This window comes from Lacerta agilis, chromosome 11, assembly GCF_009819535.1.
Source record: "Lacerta agilis isolate rLacAgi1 chromosome 11, rLacAgi1.pri, whole genome shotgun sequence".
In the NCBI taxonomy this organism is placed as follows: Eukaryota; Metazoa; Chordata; class Lepidosauria; order Squamata; family Lacertidae; genus Lacerta; species Lacerta agilis.
In genome coordinates this window covers 35,058,790-35,077,863 of record NC_046322.1, presented here as the reverse complement: position 1 = coordinate 35,077,863, position 19,074 = coordinate 35,058,790, and the positions used below count along the sequence as shown (strand labels likewise).

Sequence of the window (19,074 nt, the reverse complement as noted above, 5' to 3'; positions counted from 1 at the left end):
TCCATGCTTTTTCTTTCCTTAGCTTTGATCTTGTGGGCTTTTCCCACAGCAACCCTTAACCCTGTCTTTTGTGAAAGCCTCTGGGGCTCTGCATAGTGCCAAATATCACCAAACGAGGTTTTTTTTTTTTCCCTCCTCTCCAAAGTGTCACGGTTGAGATTTCTACTCCTTCCGGTGTGGTCCCACCAGCCCCTTGCTCTGTATCTCGTGCCGTTGCCTGGGTTGTGTTTTCGCTGCTTCTGGACCCAACTGTAAAGCACACAGGGAGCTGTTAAAGGGTTGTCTCTTTCTGTTTACACTGAACCAATAAAAAATTGGTTTCTCTTTTAAGATGCGGGTGTGACTTTCTTGTCTCTGGTCTTGTTAAGCAACTGTGCCAGGCGCAACAACCCAAAGGGATGTTCATTTGCTGCTGGCCGGACAAAACCCGTTTGCCAGAGGCAAGGGGAGCGCAGCAGCTTCCAGGAAGGATCGCTCGGACTTGGTTGCCCCTCAGCAGAGCGAGCCGCGAAAGAAAGATCTTCCTCCACCTGGGCCATTTGAATTATTTGCGTGGCCTCTGAACGTATTTACGAATATCCAAGGCCTTGCAAAAATGCGAGGCGGGAGAAATCGCGTTTACTGTTAAACGGGCTGGTGAGGAAAGGCACATATAAAGCGAAATGATGAATCGGGCACCACATTGCATGGGGATCCCTGCGAACGGGTGTCGCGGAGGGTATGTTTAGGAACCATTTTATCGAAACAAACTATGCCCAGCTTTTAACAATAAAAAATCGCCTGTGATGCAGCTCAGTCCCATTCACGCTTACCCGAAACGAGGCCCCAGTAAGTCCCGAGGGGCTGCATCCCCAGTACTTCAGTATATGAGTGCAAAAGCCAAAACAAAAACAACAAGAAAACCTTCGAAAGTGTTATGCGGCATCCAGCAAAGGTCCCGGGGCTTGAGCTTTCCCAAGTTTAGCGTTTATTTCATCCGAGCCAGAAATTCTACCATGTATAAAAATATCCACACCTTTCACGCGTCTGCTAAAGTCCCGATCAGCAAATTATGAAGCATTTTTAGGGTCCTACATGAGCTTCTCCCCTGTTTAAATCAAGGGGTCTTTCAAGGGATGCCTGCATGGGATGAGGCTCATTCATTTTCCTCTTGAAGCCACCGCTGGTCTTTTCTAGGAAGGCGCTTAAGGCTTATCAGCCCCAACCAAGGAAGAGTGGCTTTCCTTCCTCCTCTTATTGCACCTTGCTGGCTTAGAAAGTGGGAGAAGCTGGGAATGGGGACATCCTGGGTGCGCAAATCACAAGACCTTTTTACATGGGTGGCACCAGAGGAAGGGCTAAGACCCTTCCCCAAAGGAGTAGCCCTCCCGCCACCCAGCTAGCCACCTAGTTTCTAGTTTCCTGAGGTTACAGAAGGAGAAGCTCCTGAAGTGCGGACTCGTGGACCGGGACTTATAGCAATGGGTCCAGTTCTAAGAAGGGTTACCTGGAGAACAATGGTACTTAGTTCAAAGGAGACATATTGTATAGAATTTCGCTGTAAGCCATCCATCCCAGACATGTCAGGAAGTCAGTCTTACTCCCAGTGAGTTGGATGAGGCTCTCGAAGGTAAGTGGAGATAGGATTGCAGCCTTCACGTGACCTACACAGTTCTTATTTCTTTCTTTCGACCACGTGGGACCCTGCTCACTCCCAGCCACCACCGCTATGCAGTCTGCCCTTTCTGGACACGCTGCTCTCTGGTGTGCATTTGAATCTTACCTACTAATGGGTGAAATCGATTAAAAAACCTCCAAATCGACCTACAGGATCTTTGATAAAGGACAAGCCGGGCAGTTTAACGAGCAGGACCTCCAAGTGGCCGTTTGCTTCCCAAGCGCTGGGATGGGACCAACAGGGTGGGAGAGCTGTGTAGCTCCAGGATCTGATGGAAAAAGGGGAACGTGTCCCTTTCTTGGTGGCTTCTGTGATTCTGGATGCCTGGTGCAATGGTCTCCACTCTGTGTCTGCTGGGCCAAGCTTTAAAAAAAAAAAAAAACTTAGCTCCCAAGCCGAACCTGACTACTTCTGGGGGATTAAAAAAAGGTTGCATGTCCTTGATATCTGCCAAGGTGGGCCTGAGCTAAAAGCTTCCCCATCCAAATCAGTGCACATTCTGACCCAGAAATGCGAGGAATCCTGTCCCCCCCCCTTTCTGCTGCTGCTGGCTAGAGATTTTCCCTCCACTGCAAAGGAGGTCTCTTAATTCCTTTCCATTAATATAATTCGTGGACCCTGGAGAACGGACAGATCCCCCTGCACCCGAATGACCCTTGGCATCCCCTCCTCTCCCAGGCCTTCATTACTCTAGGAAAAGTAAGAGAGTCAGCTATAGATTGTAGCAGCATTAAACTGTGACCGTGCGTTTGTGACTGGCGGTGTACCTCCCAGTCGAGGGACAGTGATGCAAAATATCTGACACACACCCCTTGAAGCATTTCAGCTTTTAGCTCGACATCTGAGCTGTGTAGCTGTAGCAGTAGCAACGATCTCCTTTAAAACACACTTGGGAGGAATTAATGACCGAATAGTTGGTTTAATTGATTCCTCCTTGGATTGGTGGCTCAAAGTTTCACACCGCTGGTCTGTTCACAAACTGATGTCTTCAGGAGTTTCCATAAATCTGGGCTAAGCCCGCTTGGCTGAAACAGCGCTCCGGCAGTCCGGGGAGGGGTAGGGGCGAAGGCAGAGGATTGTTCCTGGTAAAGAATTAACCAGGGGCCAAGGCTGTCAGGATAGAACTGGGCTCCTGAAAGTGGGTCCCTCTTTCACTTGGGACAATGAAGTAGCTGGAACCCAAGAAACACCAACACACACACACACACCCCGCTATAAGTTTTAGAACAAATTTAGTGCCATAGATCTGTAATGCCTTAAAGGAAAGAGAGAGAAAGAATCGATACAACTGGACCAGTCCGTAGTTACGCCGAACTTTGCATGGAGCGAATGAAGAGTGGCAACGCGAAAGGAAGGTGGAACAAGCTCTTACTTTCCATTCTACTTAGACTAGGCAAAGCACCTGTAAGAATGTTCCAGTTTTGCACCAAAGCAGCTGAACGGACAGTTATGAACACATTCTGAATAAGGGCTCTAGTTTTGCCGGTTAAGAGGATCTGTTTAACATCAAAGGTTGCATCGTGTTTCAACTCCTAGTTGGGCGGGCCTGTATACATATTTCCATATCTCTATATCTATATCTATCTGTAGTATATGATCCCAGGATTTATTTCTGCAGGACCCCCGTCTCCTTTTAACCGCACGTATTATTTGTTAAGCGCCCAATAAACCCGTGAAGTTTGTTACTGAGAAAATGTCCCCATTTTACAGATGAACAAATAAGGCCAACAGGCCACTGGCTAGTATCTCTGTCCTTTTAAAGTAAAACTGTTTGGGTTCATGACAAATGGTGTTTCTGTGCATGCCACAAGGTCCTTTTATGCAGCTTAGTGCCTTCATTCTAATACATAAGTTGACGTGGATTCCTAATCAACTAAAGTGGGACGTTTAAATATTTCTTTTCTCAGAGGAAGCGCACTTATTCTTCCCCCTGTCTCCCCCTCAGGAACTAATTCTCAAGTACAATTGAAAGCTGTCATATAAGACGACGGCAGCCTGTGTGCCTGCGCTCTAATTTCTATTCCAGTTGAAGTTAAAGTAACCTGTTAAAGGATGAGGAGTGTATTTCTGTGTGTATCTGATAGACAGATCACGCTAATTGTTGACTTAAGTCCCCCAAAGTGTGAAAAAAGAACTTCCCCAAACTTTGCAAACGCTGTCATTGCTCCTAATCCCCCACATTTTCCACTTTTCTTTCCAGTTTCGGATTGCGTGTGTTTGTGAGCATTTCACCAGATCAGTGACAGCTCTCTATTTGCATAATTATATGCTCTGGTCTGAAGAGAAAACTAACCCCCAAATTTCATGGGTCACCAAACTACGACAATCAATGTTTTATCACGTATGCTAAGCAAAAACCTAAGAAGCTATATGAAGTTTCTTGGGGAGGTTTTTACTCCTCAGAAAATTAAAGACGTGGTGCCCCTTCAATAGATGCAAAATCTTTCCAAGCTCTTTGTAACTGAATTCTGTTTGAAGGGGGAAACTAGAGATTAACACGTAGATCTGGGGAGAGCGAGGCGGGGGCAGAGACCCTCGAGCGTCACTTCAAAGTAGATTTCCAAAAAGAAGCCCCTATGCGTGTTGACAGTTGCCTGCTCCAATACTGTAACAGGCCAATCCTATACGTGTATGTTGAGCGTTCAGCGGGGCTTACTCCCGGCAAAGTGGGTCCGGGATTGCAGCCTAAATCACATTCGCAACCGCAACAGGAAAGAGCATGCATACCCACTTGGATCCCCAAATAGGATTGTTCGTGTTGTTTGCTTCCCATATACAACTCATGGGTTTAAAGCTGGGATCCCGCTTTCCTTCCATTTATCAGTGATGGGGAGGGAGGTGGGGGGTATAAGCCATCTAATCTATCGATCTATCATATTTAAAATTAAATAAACGTAAAGACGACCTAAATCACCCCCAGCCTCGCAACGGGATTTGTTCTGGTCCTTGAATGCACCCAAGTCCGTGGGAGGCCCCTTCATTTTGGAATGTGATCAACGTGCATGGTTGGAGCGAAGAATGGATTTAGGAGTGATCACAAGCCAGAAGGACAGGCGAGAGAGAAAAAACACCCACTTGACTCAGGAGGCTGCAGAACAGGCGGAAAATTCCTGTGGGGTAAAATGGGGAAAGTGTGTGTCGAGGGGCTGGGGGTGGGAGTTGAGCTTGGAGCAGGAAATCCATCCTGGGGGTCTGCTGATCCCCCTTCTTGGGGAAACTGAATTCGGAGTCCTTCTTCTGCAAGTGACTCAAAATTAAAATGGGGCGAAGGGATGAGAAAGTAGGACATTTTCACTGATATTTCCTAAGCACTCGCTTCCTGCCAGCTTCGGCTGAGGACGATTAAGCCCGAGCCTCGAGCAAGAGCGCAGGCTGGACATTTGGAGCCGACAGGAATTCTGCCTGTCCCGCCGCCAAGGCAGCCTCTAGGCCCAGGAAGGATCCGCGGTGGCTTGGCCGGAGTCGCCACGAGAGGTGGCCGTGCCCTGGATGAAAAGGCCGGTGATCGCCTTCTTCCCCTTAAGAGCATCAAATGAGAATAATCTGGGGGAAGAAGGAGAGAAAAGCCCTCGCCTCTTCACCTGCACGGCGAATGTGGACTCTCTCACCTGGAGGAGTAAGATCTGACATTCCTCCTCACAAGAGGCAAACTTCAAAAGAAGCGCGGGGAACTGGAGAGGGAGAAGCCAACAGGCGAATATTCGCGGCCACGAAAGGGGACTGCTCTGGAGAGCTCAGGGCCAGCCTGCCTCAGGTTCCCTCTGCCTCTGGCCCGGCTCCCTGGGGGAAAGGGGGCAGGTCGCTCGTCCACTCCATGCTGGACCCGCGAGAATTGAAAGGAAAGGCCCTGTTTTGTTGGGGGGTGGGGGTGGGGCCGGGGGTGGGAGACTTTTCACTCTTCCTTCCGCATAATCCCTTCTGCCCCCTCCCAAAAAGCCCACCTCACGCCCACCGTCTAACTTTTGCTTTCGAATTCCCCCTGTGGAGGAACGGTAGAGCAGAGTTTCGACCCACCCAGTGCAATGTCTACTGCCCCTTTGGATCACCTCGATTGAACAAAGATTAAAATATGAGAGGTGTTTATTTGCTTCTGCATTTAATGAATTCCTTGAACGGGTTCCCTAGACCCAGAAGGAGCGCACACCAGTCTGCGATTTACTCCTACTTAAGACAAGCTAAGAAGCATCTTGCGGGTATCATCGTATCTAATACCACCACATGCAAGTGTTTCGAGGCTGGGTGCGCGCGCCGACCTCCTCTTTCTCCTCGAACTTTTTTGTTCTTTTAAAAAGTTTGGGTTTGTCCCTCAGTTATTAACCAGTTGGTTAATTCACTTTACGTTTCCTAAATATAGGTGCAGGGCTTTATCTTAAAAAGTTTACTTTTGCATCCTAATTAATTCTTCTAACTAGGGGAACCTTGAGAGCCTGTTAATTAGTAATGTCGATTTAACTCCTGTGCGACTTTCCTGATCTTTGGCACAAATCAGAGTAGCTTTCCTGCTAAAAGAGAGAGAGAGAGAGAGAGAGAGACCAGAAAATAGAGGATAGAGAAAGACGCAATAACTGCTCCATGGATCGCTGACCATGTGTTCATTCGGGCATCTTTATCTGCACATCTTAAAGCCACTTTAAAGGATACCTAAGAAATCTGGAATCCTGGAACCCTCCGTTTAGCCCTGCTTAATCGCTCATTCCACCCTTGCTTTTCCTTAAAACTCAGTGTGTTAAATAATCAGGATCAGGTTTCCATGCTAACCTGCTACTTGGAAGCAAGTTGGAAGATAAGGACTCAGTCCTTCAGCTTCCAAAGTGCGTGGGAAGTTAACTTTTACCAGGCTGGGGTGGGGGTGCGAATTGGGAATCCCTTGATAGAGCAACTGAGGCTGTGACAGTTACAGGTAGGTAGCCGTGTTGGTCTGCCATAGTCAAAACAAAATAAAAAATAAAATCAAAATCCTTCCAGTAGCACCTTAGAGACCAACTAAGTTTGTTCTTGGTATGAGCTTTCGTGTGCATGCACACTTCTTCGGTCTCTCTGCCAGGGACCCCGAAAAAGCGGAGCGGAGCTGGGTTTGCGCCATCCACTCTCTGTAGCACCATGGACAGCTCCTAGTTCTGAGCTGCCCTCGCCCTAAACAAGCCTCTCCTTGCCTCGTTCAGCCCAAGCCTGAGAGCAGGCTGCGGAAGACCTCGCTCTCAGGGACGACGGTTTTTGTATCCTGAAACCCGCCTGCTCCGCGCCTCCTCTCATCTCCCTTGAAGCGCGGAGAGTTAAACATTCATTTATGCCCCCTACTCAGGACTTTCCACCCCATGTGCTCCTCTGGTCCGATTCCACTGCCCTGGTCTGATGCCACTGCCCGCAGGCCCCCAATTTCGTTTTCATCCTCTGTCCTCTCTCTAAGCCCCTTCCGCTAATATTCCCGCATTGCCCATCCTTGGTTTCCAGCTTTGCCCAGAACCAGACCTCCTTTCTCTCTCTCTCTCTCTCTCTCTCTCTCTCTCTCTCTCTCATTGCGGGGATGCATGCATGCCATTTCCCCCTTCCCAGGCGATCCTCATCTTTCCCTTGGCTATAGAGGCGATACTGGTGGGGGCGGGGATCTGAGGTCTTCGTGGTTGGTTGCAAAGCAGATCCGCTTCCCTTCTTTGATGCGCGCCTACTCGAAGCAACCCCACTGACTGCCAGGCAGCTGGTCAATTGCAGCCTCGGGAGAGGCACCCCAGAGCCAGAGCCCTAAGAGCCTGGCAGCCCTCTCTCGGCAGCCCTCCCTTTCTCCCTCTCCACCCTCCCCGCTTTGCTAAAGGGTCGGCCAGTCTGAGCGTCTCAGCCCCGTAACTTTACCTCCCTTCAACTTCCCCCTTCCAGACCCGCCACCTGCTGTGATCGTCGGGACTTTAAGCCCTCTCTCGGTCTCCGCATCCTTTAATTCAAGTTATGCGCAAGGAGAGAAAGAGAGAGAGAGAAATAATCTCTCTTTTTTCTTCCTCTTTGATCACGTCCCTGTCATTTTAGCAAACAACTTGCAGCCGTGCAAGCTTGTAAAGTCAATCTATTTATGTGTTCGCTATTTAAATACAACAAGATGCTTTCTGCTCATTAAAATGTTCTCGCTCTGCCTTCCTTTGCTGAGAGATCCGATCCCTTCCCATTTGCTTCCCTGATCCGTCGAAAATTACAAAAAAGGGGAAAAGTGGGGGGAAGGAGCAGTTTGGATAGTTAAGGATTTCCTGGCATTCCCTTAATATAAATGCCCCCCCAGCCCCAGCTGAGCAACGATAGCGAGGAGTTACAGACCTCCCTGCTTTTGAGTTATTGGGGGGGGGGGAACTTACTGGAATGGCTTTGGGGCATTAGGAAAGCAAAGTTATAGCCCAGTGCTCCTACTAATATCAAATACTTTTACGGATCATGAGCCAGATTCATGGAAACGGATATTTAGATATCCACAACAGGGTTATTTGAGGGTTATTCCCCCTCCCCTCAAATGAAAGAACCCTCTACCTTTTCTCTGCTAGCTTGTGGAGAACAGAGTTCGCTTATTAAAAGGGTTCGCTCCAACGTCAGAGTCGAATTATTATGTTTTCAGCAACAACTTTGCCGGCAAGTTCTCGTGGGAAACCTCGAACCCCGTTTTCGTCATCACGACCCCTTATCCGTGTTTCCATGGATTAAATGAAACCCCCTATTCTCGACCCACCTGTAGTCGGTTCGCCTCACACACATGCGCACCACCGTTTTCACTGTTCGATAGGGCAGCTTCGTAGGGGGAATTCTTAGTTTTCTCTGCTTGATCTTCATTTGCGCCCACAAAAAGTCGAAGGAAAGGGTCTACTCGCTCCCCACAACTAGCCAACCGGCCCTGGGTAGGCGGAGGGGGCCGCTTTCGTTTTTTGTAAGAGGGACCCCCCCCCCCAGGCAGAACGGTTAGGATTAGAATTAAACTTTCAGAGGAAGAACCTGTTGCACGCTTCTGATTTGGCAAAAGTGAAGATCACCGTGGTATTTTATTTTTTATTTTTTAAAATTCGTGGTATCTTCTATCCAACCAGGATATTTTATAGCGTGGATACTGATAGCTTTCTGATCAGTAATCGAATTGATTCCCGACCATAATTCAGACATTGTTGTAGTGAGAAATGTTACTATAAACCAGTTTTGTATTATTTGTATTATTATTATTGACAACTAATTGACCGAGTGAAAGTTAGATGTCTGCATATTTAAGAGGGGGGAGGATTTGTGTTTCGAGGTAGCACACCTTCGGTATTAAATATTTGCTCCTTTCTTTGATCTATATTAGGATTTTAGGTTTCTCCGGAGCGTGAGCCTCACTGACTAACAAAAAATTCATTTTCTCAATCCTGCATTAAACCTTCTCATCTCAATTCTTACGAAATCCTCTTTCTTCGGGTAATTTTGCTTTGTGTCTCCCCCACCTCCATTATCCTGAACATACATATCCTGAACATATCCTGAACAATTTAGCGAGTGCATGTCCGTGTTAGTAATCTTAAAAATAACTTTTAATGGGAGGCATATAGAAAATAATAGAATCTTAGAAAGGGGAAACAGAAAAGGGACTAGAGATTGGGTGTCCAGCATGAAAGCATTTTCAATTATTTGCTCCTCATTTATTTTCCCCAGCTATGGTTTACCTTGTGATTATTTTCTTTTTTTTCTTATTCGTGACATGCGTTGAAAAATAGTCCTCTCTCTCTCCTCCCCACCCCCCATTCTTACCTCTTGTAACCCTTCAAAGTCGTTTGAAATTACTTTTCTTGTCTTTTGGCCATTTGTCAACGTCAAAACTACCTGGGCTATCTAGTGAAATGAAAGTGTTTCGTGTATATCTTAGATATATGAAAGGATTCCTCAATAGAGTTTTCTGGGAATCAATAGACACCCATTAATGTCCTAAGTGCTTTCCGGGTATTTCTGGGGGGAAATAGTCAGCTCCTTGGGCATAAAATCGTGGGATAAAGTTGCAGGATCCTCATCACAGTCCACTGGGATAGTGTAGTTTGACAAAGGACATTTTCAAGAGTAATTACATTTAGGGAAGTTCTGAAAACATTAGGTTGACACCAGATGCTGCTTCTGAGCTCTGTCTTACTTCAGGAACCTACTGTATTTCTGTTGCCTCTCTCCCACTGAAAGATTGTGGATATATGCGTTTCATTTTCCTGTTTATCTGTGCTCAAGCCTAAGTAATTTTGTTTTACTTTTAACGTGCCACTGTATGTGCGTATGAGTTTGTGTGTGTGTGTGTGTGTGCGCGCGCACGCACACACACACACACACACAAATACATATATAATACATTTATTCACTAGCATCCTTGTAATAATGGGTTCGACTTTCAGCCCCTACAAGAAAAACTTTATTCTATTCAATGGAAATGAACCTTAGATGTGCAGATGAACTCTATACACTTATTGAGTAGAAGGTACACTCCGGCCCACCTTATTAACGATTATAATTGTGGCTCCCTGCTCATCAGGATCGGCTCTCTGAAAGAGGTTTCTTTCTACTACTCTCTACTTCCCTTCATACCCGCACGATGCTTAAATTGACGACCCCAGAGCGTTTAGAGGAGGAGGCACATATCCTAAGACTAAGCAAGGCAACTCAGCTTCTTTCTCCATGGGCAGTTTTGCCTGGCCCACAAAAGACGGGAAAGAGCCTTGCCTGCTATAAAGCACTGCTCTTTAGAGATCAGCTGCTGAAAGAGATACCCGTGCTCGTTGAATCGCTTTAGGGGAGGGAGGGAGAGAATCAGAGCGAGGTTCTGCTGGCGCTGCACCTAAAACCGGAATGTCCCAGAAAGGTAGAGGGATTCGTTCATGTTGGTGCAAGTGAAGCCGTAACAAGAGCCAAACTCTGCAGCATTTAAGATTTCATTATCAGCTTTCTACTTTGGAAAACGAGACCCGTTTGCTTAACTTAATCCGAAACATATGTTTGCAACTGTAGCGCCGTGTGTGTGTGTGTGTGTGTGTGTGCGTGGTTTGAAGTTGATCAAGTTGTAAATTTTCCGCCTTAGGTTTTCAGCGCCTCCTAGTTACAGCCTAACACTTTGAGATTTTACAAAGGCTCTAACTAAAGGGGAGAAAATGAAATAACAACCATGTAATTTATCGAATGTTGCGAGTCCCACCAAACCAGCCTATTTTTCTTGCCCTGTGGTAGTGATTGTTTTTAAAGACCTGCATTTCTGAGAAACTGAGCCAGAAAAGAGAATGCAACAAAATGTCTTCCGAAAAGGGAATGTCTTTAATACGCATTGCTGTTTTAACACTTAAGAACACGCTTTTCCTGTTTCTATAAACATAATGATGATCACAATAATATTATTTGAAATCTGGAATTAATAATAAATCAAAAGTACTTTATGCTCTAATACATGTACCTGTCTATACAAAACTTTCAGATTACTTTTTCTAAGGAGAGGAGTTTCCATATAATGAATCCCTTAATCATATAATCAATAGAAACAACCGAGGCTTTTAAATTCCTAAACAGTTTTCTTACTTTAATGAAATGAATAAATTTAGAACACGGAAGGTAATTTTGCAGAATAAATTTAGACTGTAGGAGATACTGAAACAGACCCCCAGGCTTTACAAACCTTTAAAAAAAAGATAAAAAGAGAACGTACATTTGATTTTGTGGCATTTTCACTTTAAATCTATCATAATTGTTTTGATCTATTCATGAAAGAGTGACAAGGAGGCTAACTTAATACGACCAGTTTCTATTTCTGGTGAAGCTAGGTCTCACGTGCGTATTTATATTGCGTGCAACTAATGCAAACATGTATCAAATCGCCAGGTTGTGTGTTGCTTTTTAAATTAGGTTTCCCCAAATATAAATTAGCTACATTTTGGTCCAGCCACCAAAAAGGAGGGAAATCATTAAGCAGATTACAACATGATTACAACATGAATTGGCAGAGAGTAAAGACGCCATATTTCAGATTTTGCTTGCAGGCTGCCTTTTTTTTTTCAATCGGGATATTTATATGATGATTCTGGATCATTCTTAACATTATTTAATAGCACTTTTTATTTTTTTGCTGGAACTAAAGTGCGTTCCTCGCAGAACGAAGCGGGGTAGGTAATCTGATTTATCTGGGGGAGGATATACGAAAAGGGGCCGTTTTAGCTCTGAATCGGAATGTATTGAGAGACACAGCGCCATCTAGCAAACAAACGGAGAATCAAAGGCAAGAAATCGGCGAGGCCCTTCGGGCAGTCATAGAAAAAGAGGGGGGGGAGAGAGAGAGAGAGAGAGAGAGAGAGAGAGAGAGAGAGAGAGAGAGAGAGACTGAGCAGGGAACTTACACTACCTCGTCAGTTTCACCTGAGCAGAGCTCTCCCCTCCCCGCCCCCAGCAGACAATCCGCACTCCGTTCAGTGTTTCGCAGGGCTCTGCCCTTTCCCTCCCTGATTCTGAAAGAGCAACTCGGCTCCGTGTCGTTTGCGCTTCGCTTCTGAGTATTAGGACAGGCAGGTTTCCCTTAATCAAGGTCAGATATTACTAGCACTATCTGGTCCCTGGGATGTATACAACCGAGGTACACGCACCTGCCAGGCGCTTAATAACTTTTTCTCTGCTCATTATCTCCAGCTCTCGTTTTTAGGGATGGGGAAAGAGTGAGAGAAGTCAATTGAGCAGTACAGAAAGGACAAAAGTCACCAGGTCCCCTGACTGTTCTATCCTTGCATCTCCACCACACCCCAGTATAGCCAAGGTGGTTGGTGGTTGCTTGGTTGGCTTGCTGGTCCGGTGAAATGCAGGCATTTAAACGCTCCGTGAAATAGATGTAATATATTTTCACAAACTTAAGATGCCAGGCGGTGGCCACGTCGCTCAAGGAAAGCAACGCCCTTCGATGGGTGTTTGCATGGCTTTCGAAGGACTACAAAACAAAGGCAGGGCATATTCCATTCTCGTAAGCTTTGCTGTTCGATTAATCTTCTGTGGTTTTGTTTTGTTTTGTTTTTTTAAGGATGGTGGAGGGAGAGGAAAGGGGGGGGGAGCAGAGAGAATAAACCAAATAATCCACCTCTGGGTATTTGCAAGCCATGTTTACATTAGTTCTGCAAAATTAAACAAAGACACCAAATGACTGTGAGGAAGAGAAATTGTTGCCACTCTGCAAGCGCGCGGAAGGCTCTCTAATAAAGGGAGAGTCATTATCGAGGCTTCGTGGAAATCGTCGCGACTAAGACAAATAAGGCGCACCTTTGCATTCACAGCTCTTTATTGCCACCTGCTCGATAAATGTTCCTGCGGAGTATCAGAAGCCCAAATGTCACCCGTCGCTCTTGTGATGTTGTTGTGAAGTGTCTGGGCTGTGAAAGATTGTCTCCAGATGCACCCACCCTTCAGAACAGGCTTCTGGCGCCCATTCGCCTTTCAACTGGCCAAGCATATTTCGACATTCCCCTTTTAGAAGCCTAGTATTTAACATCTCAGCTAACCTTGCATCCTTCCCCAAAAAATCTCCCTACCCACCTCTCCCCGGCCATTCAGAACCTTGAGATTAACATCGCTTGAAACTAACAGGGATCTCAGAACGTGTCCGTCGTAACAACCACAAGGATACGATCCACCAGCTATAGTGTTTGCTTGCCTAACTCCCTGTAGGAAAAAGAGGGGGTCTTCCCCCTTCCTTCTCTAGTTCCACCCCCCCCCCCGAGGTCTGAGCTTTGCGTTCTGTGAGATCCGTGGGAAATACGGGGCAGAATGGTGGCCACTGAACTCAGCTCTGTCTCCTTCGGGCTCTGTCCAGCTCTTGAAGTTCCTTGGAAAAAAGGAGAACTATATTGGGGGAGCGGGGTGTGTGTAGGGCAGGGAGAAGGCTGCTCTCTTTGGGTGGTTTCATCTCTATCGCCTGTTCTCCTCCAGATTTTCTTACCCATGAAACCTGCTCCGTGGTGGGGTTCCCCAGCTGTTTAAATGAACGTTGATTTATTGCGTTTAAAAGTAAATTTACACACACGCCAACATCATTCCGTTTTGTTTCCCCAGACCCTAAGATTTATTTTCTGCTTAGCGCTTGTCTGACAAAACAATGTCCTTTAACTTTATTACACATCGATGAGGAAATCTGTCTTATTTCCCCCCTGCTTGGATTTATTGCTCTTGTTACCTGGTTTGTTGAGGAAGGGGCGAGTGGAGAGAAGCCTGTGGAAAGCGAGAAAATTGCGGAAAGAAAGAAGGAAGGAAGGAAGGAAGGAAGGAAGGAAGGAAGGAAGGAAAGAAAGAAAGAAAGAAAGAAAGAAAGAAAGAAAGAAAGAGTGACTTGAAGAAATATAGGTGCACCTCGCAGGTCCTGGGCTTTGGGAAAAGGAAGCAAGGCGGAAGAGCAGGAAAATACTAATTTTCACAAATTAGAATGTTCGGGTGATTTGTTTTAAGAGACACAAGACGCTCCATTCTTCTGCTAGAAGGCCTGAAGCTTTGCACAAACTCTTTTGCAACAGATCCATTACTGAGAAGCAAAAAATATAATGCAACAAAACAGAGCAAAGCAAAATAAAAATAATCCTACCACTCTGCCTTACCTCTGCGCAGTAAAGTCCCAATTACCCAGCCTATGGGATGGTTGCTCTCAGGGGATTGAGCTGCACTTTGAAGCAGTCTTTACGGTACACTTCATCTACGTTTTTGTTGTCTTTAGTTCTCATTAAAAGGCCACTTTATTCTTTTCACTGATATACTGTCTGTGTTCTTCATTTCACACTCTTGAAAGCAAAGTTCTTACAACTTATGAGGGAAGAAGGGCTCCGAGGCTCTTAGGGGTTGGGTGAGGATGAAGCTAGATAGGATGAGAAAGAGAGGCAGGAGGGGGAAATACGTGGTTTGGAATTTTAAAGAATTTTTTGAGCGCGCGCTCACACACACACACACACAGAGAGAGAGAGAGAGAGAGAGAGAGAGAGAGAGAGAGAGAGAGAGAGAGAGAGAGAGAGAGAGAGAGAGAGAGAGAGAAACAAGAGAGGTTGTTGAGGCAATGTGCTATTTCAGGGGTGTTGCAGGAAAAAATGAAAAGGGCCATCGGGCAGTCATACAGCGTTAGCCAAACACTGTGTGTGTGTGTGTGTGTGTGTGTGTAGCCTGGCCTTATTCCGACTCCCCTACCTCCCCTCCCCCAACCTGATTTATCACAGAGGCGTCTAATAATCACTTTGGAGATGTCAACTGAGGACTGTCCCTTTGCAAGGCAAAAGTGAAGATGTAAGGAAGGGTGGGGGTTGTTATCCTCATCAGTCGGAGGAATTCTTTGTAGAGAGTCTCCCAGAAATGCACTACCTTTCAAGAAAGACCCCCCGGGCTCCGAGAGCCACCCCACCCGCCTTTCCCACTTGTTGTCCAGACCGGCGCAAGAAACCCAAAGCGTTTATTTGGAAGAATCTCTTACCGAGCCAGAAAGAGAGTAGTAGGGTCAGTCAGCTACATCGGTCTAAATCGATCTCGAATCAATATCGATCTCGAATCAATAAGACCTTTTTGCCATGCGCTCGTGCGTATGCCCAGATAGCGTATACACCGCTCTAAGAATGCACCCAGGATCCGACCCGAAGTGGAGCCAAAGAAGAAAAGGGGGCAAGGCTCTTGAGCATCCCTCTATTCATATTAGCAGCATTTCTTTCTGCTTGCCCTTTGAATGGGGCCGTGTCACTCAGAGAACTAAGGGCCATTTCTTTAATCTCTCTCCTCTGCCCTCACAGATCGACAGCCTTTCTCCCCTCTCCCTGCTTCCCCCCTCATGCCCCCCTCCCTTCAGGGCACAAGATCCCCGTCCAACTAGGCTTCAGTGGAAGATCATGAGCCAGGCTTCGTCTCCTGGTCCCCGACAGGCTAGACCCCGGGGCTCCTGGAGAGCGGTGCAGACCCCTGTGCACCCCTAACCCTCACTGGAATCATGCCCCAAAGAAATGGAGGGCCTAGGATTGGTGATGAATTAGTCTTTTGGGGAGTGAAATGATTTTTCTTAATTCAATCTGGCATCCTCAAGAAAGGATTGAATGCCCCAGTATACCTATTTGTGGATTAGAGAACCGAATGGAGACATTTTCAAATCGAACCGACGTTCTACGAATTCGAATTAGGATGGACCTTCCCTCCCCCTTTTTATCTACCCAGTTATGCCACAGTGGTGAACCAGAGGGAATTAAACCCTCTTCAAGTCCAAAGGCTTGGGTTCCTCTTCGAGGAGGCTCGGACTACAGATGGCTCAGGGGCACTCAACCAGTTTCATAGGAGCCAGCAAGACTACGAACTAGCTGCTGCCACACGTGTGTGTGTGTGTGTGTGTGTGTGCTGGGGATATTTTTAGAGTTGGAGTAGCCACTCCACCAGGCAAACGGAGAAATGGATCTCTACTGCTGCCCTCCTTTACTCACAAGGAAACCCGCCCGCCTGCATCCCAATTTCATGAGGCTTAATCTCAAGGAACCGTGCACAGGCGGCCTGTATTCAAGGGAGAGCCATTTTGCAAGGTGCGCATCACCAGCTGCCCCCTCACCCGATTCCCAGCGATCTCTGATCCAAATGCACACTTCTTTCCAAGCGGATGGAGAGAAATATATAACCGGGTTGAGGGTGTATGCCTTACACCGCCGCCGCCAATAAGCCAGGGGCCTGTTTCTCTCTCTCTGCCCTCCGAGGCTCTATTGAGAGAATAGAGCCCCCACCCCACCCCCGGCTCGATCCTCTCGCAGTTTAAGCCGCAGCAGTTCCATGCCAGCTGATTTCCCACCCCACTCAGATACACCTCTGACTTACCGGTAACTCAGGGATTTGTGAGAAATGTAAATAAAAGGGCATCGGACTGGGGTGTCAGGCGCCCTGGGCCCCCGGAAATTCGAGTGGATGGCAGATTGAATAAAGTCGGCATTAAGGAATTGTGGGAATTGGTTTTTTTGGGTGGGGGGGGGAAGGTGAGAGCAACGATCTGAGTGGGGAGAGGGGGCAAACGCTTGATTCACCCACAGAATCTGACATGTTATTTTCTCTTTACAGCAATAATAAATAGGCACTAATGAACCGGGGTACTAACTATGTCTCCTAAGAGGGCAAAGCTCCAGACGCAAAGATGACTGCCCGTTGCAAATGGTGAACAAACACGCGCGCGCGCACACACACAGACCACTAACTTGGGATCAGCTTTCTAGCGGCCCCTTCCCAAGGAAAGGCGAGGGCAGCCGAGAAAGTGGGTGAATAAAACGCCAGTTAAAACGCTATTAAACAGCGCAGAAGGTGCAAAGCTCGCGCCTCGTTCCGCCTTGATATGCAATTAAATTACAGCAAATTCCTCTTTAAATAATATCGTTTGGAATCCTTCGCTAAGATTCAAGGATGTCTGAGGTTAAGTAGCTTTTAAAACGTCAGTTCTAAATGGCTTATGCAATGAATAGCTACCTTTAAATCCTAACACCATTATAAATACTCTATACATGTGGATGTCAGTTTATCTCTACATATTTCTTCTTCAAATGAGGAAAGCATTCATGATCATCATAATAAAAAAGCTCCTTGACATATTTGAGTTTAGAAAAGCAGATGTTAATTCCACCCTCCCTTCTCCCCACATCTTGTTTTATGACCAACTCTGTTGGAAAGGAGCCAACGGCGCCCTGCGCTTCGCTCAGTGACTAGTAGCCCGGGCGCATTAGAGCCTTCGCAGCACCAGCCGAGACGAGGTTCGAGCCATAACCCCCCCCCACACACACATCTGGTTTTCTTTCCCTTTTTTCGTAACAACAACCAAATTAAATTAGGGAAAGAGTTGCAATAAAAATGGGAGGAGGGGGAAAGGGTCTTGGGGACTTGGGGATGGATGCGGAAAGAGAACACACCTGCAGCCGCGCCGGAAAAAGAAATGGCCTATGAACATTTTTCAAGATAGAAAGAGCCTTTCTGGGGGCCTGGCCAAGCAGGCGTGTATTTTCAGTGAAATAAGTAAAAAATAATAATAAAATAAGAGGAGGTGCCAAATATGATTGCCAGCTCCCCACAGACACAGAGAAAACAATGTTCTAGGACAATTCCCCCTGTTTTAGGGGGAGGGACACCTCCCTCACAAAACCAATGGAAGTGATTCCTGGACAAGAAATTCTTTACTTCAGAGCCCCCCCCCTTTTTTAGCTGTTTCCACATTCCCATTCTCTCCAGGCAGCCTCCCTTCCCTTCCAAGCTGAGGGATATCAAGTCTGAGGGTTCCCATCGTTTTCTCGCTCCCTCCCCCGCTCCTCTTTTCGCCCCATTAACTAATATGTTTGAGAAAGGTTCTTGTTTGCCCTGAGTTACACGGAGAGCAGAAGACATGGGAGGGCTTGAGACAGCGACGGCACCGCCACACAAACCCGGAGCCGAGCTTTCCCTGGCATCACAATTAACTGTATGCAATATTTATCATTCGACAATGTTTGCCATCAGGAAACACCAAACGTAAAATCGGTGGAAGTTTAATAAACAGACACCCAGAGATTGATCAAATAGAATGAATAAACATTCCTGGATTTTTTTATGCGCACGTCTGTGCTTCTGACTATTAGGCGATAATCCTAAATGAGAAATAAATGCCATTGGAGTCCGCGAAGGAGGGGCGGGCCGGGAGAGCAGGGGAGGGAAGGCGGGGGCTCCCTAGTCAGCCAGTTGGCCTCCTACTGAAGTTAATTCCCACCGGTCCAAGTTCCCTGCGGCTTGGAAAGGTTAGGACTGCACTCTTAGATCCCCGGGGACGCATCCAGATTCCTTGCCCGACATATCCCCACTCCCCACACCCCATGTGGAAGGAGCTATGAGCGAGGGTCACGGTGCCTTCCTTAAGAAACTGTGACCAGGGTTGGTTTTAAATATATATGTCTCTTTATGGTTCAAAATTGGGGGGGGGGAAACAGGGTCGCCAGTCAAAATGGTCTGGTGTGATTGTTACAAAAATAATAACTGGATTTTCTCTCTCTCTCTCTCTCTCTCTCTCTCTCTCTCTCTCTCTCCGCTCCCCTCTTTTTTTCCTTTTTAAATGCAGGATCTCGCCGGCTGGGGCAACACAATGGCAAGCCATCTGGTGCGCATGAGAAGCGGTAGAGACGGCTGCGAACGGAGCCATCCGTTGCTTCCTAGAAGCGCACCGGGCCTGGCAGGCTCCCCCCTCCCTTTGGCTCCCCGGCCTGTAGCTAAACTTGGACGATGGTCAGTGGCTGGTGATCTCGGGACCCGCCAAGCAAGCAAGCAAGCAAGCGAGTTGTCGCCCCGGAGCAGCCAGAGGAACCTCTCCACTCGCGCCAAGCGCCGCTTCGCCTCCTGCTGCTGGGAGGTGGTCCCAAGCGAAGGAGCGAGCGAGGGAAGAGCTCCACCCCCTTCCCCTGGTCGCGGAGACGGATAGGTCGGGGCCCGGG

The 19,074-nt window shown here is 47.1% G+C and overlaps 1 protein-coding gene and 2 long non-coding RNA genes across 3 annotated transcripts in view; 1 reads left to right on the top strand and 2 right to left on the bottom strand.

The window, feature by feature from the left end:
- The window catches only part of FAM172A (family with sequence similarity 172 member A), a 223,663-nt gene extending 204,893 nt beyond the window's left edge, over window positions 1-18,770 (top strand). Inside the window, exon 11 of the mRNA XM_033163658.1 lies at window positions 18,705-18,770. Within this exon, the coding sequence (XP_033019549.1) occupies window positions 18,705-18,763 (59 nt within the window). The 3' untranslated portion in view covers window positions 18,764-18,770. The remainder of the gene's footprint in view (window positions 1-18,704) is intronic.
- LOC117054682 lies at window positions 132-15,444 on the bottom strand. Its single transcript, XR_004427536.1, has 2 exons — window positions 15,093-15,444; window positions 132-249 (listed from the first exon to the last, which is right to left on the bottom strand). It is a non-coding gene; the product is annotated as an uncharacterized LOC117054682 (long non-coding RNA).
- Window positions 13,362-14,488, bottom strand: LOC117054681. Its single transcript, XR_004427535.1, has 2 exons — window positions 14,236-14,488; window positions 13,362-13,619 (listed from the first exon to the last, which is right to left on the bottom strand). It is a non-coding gene; the product is annotated as an uncharacterized LOC117054681 (long non-coding RNA).
- Window positions 18,771-19,074: the final 304 nt, after the last annotated feature.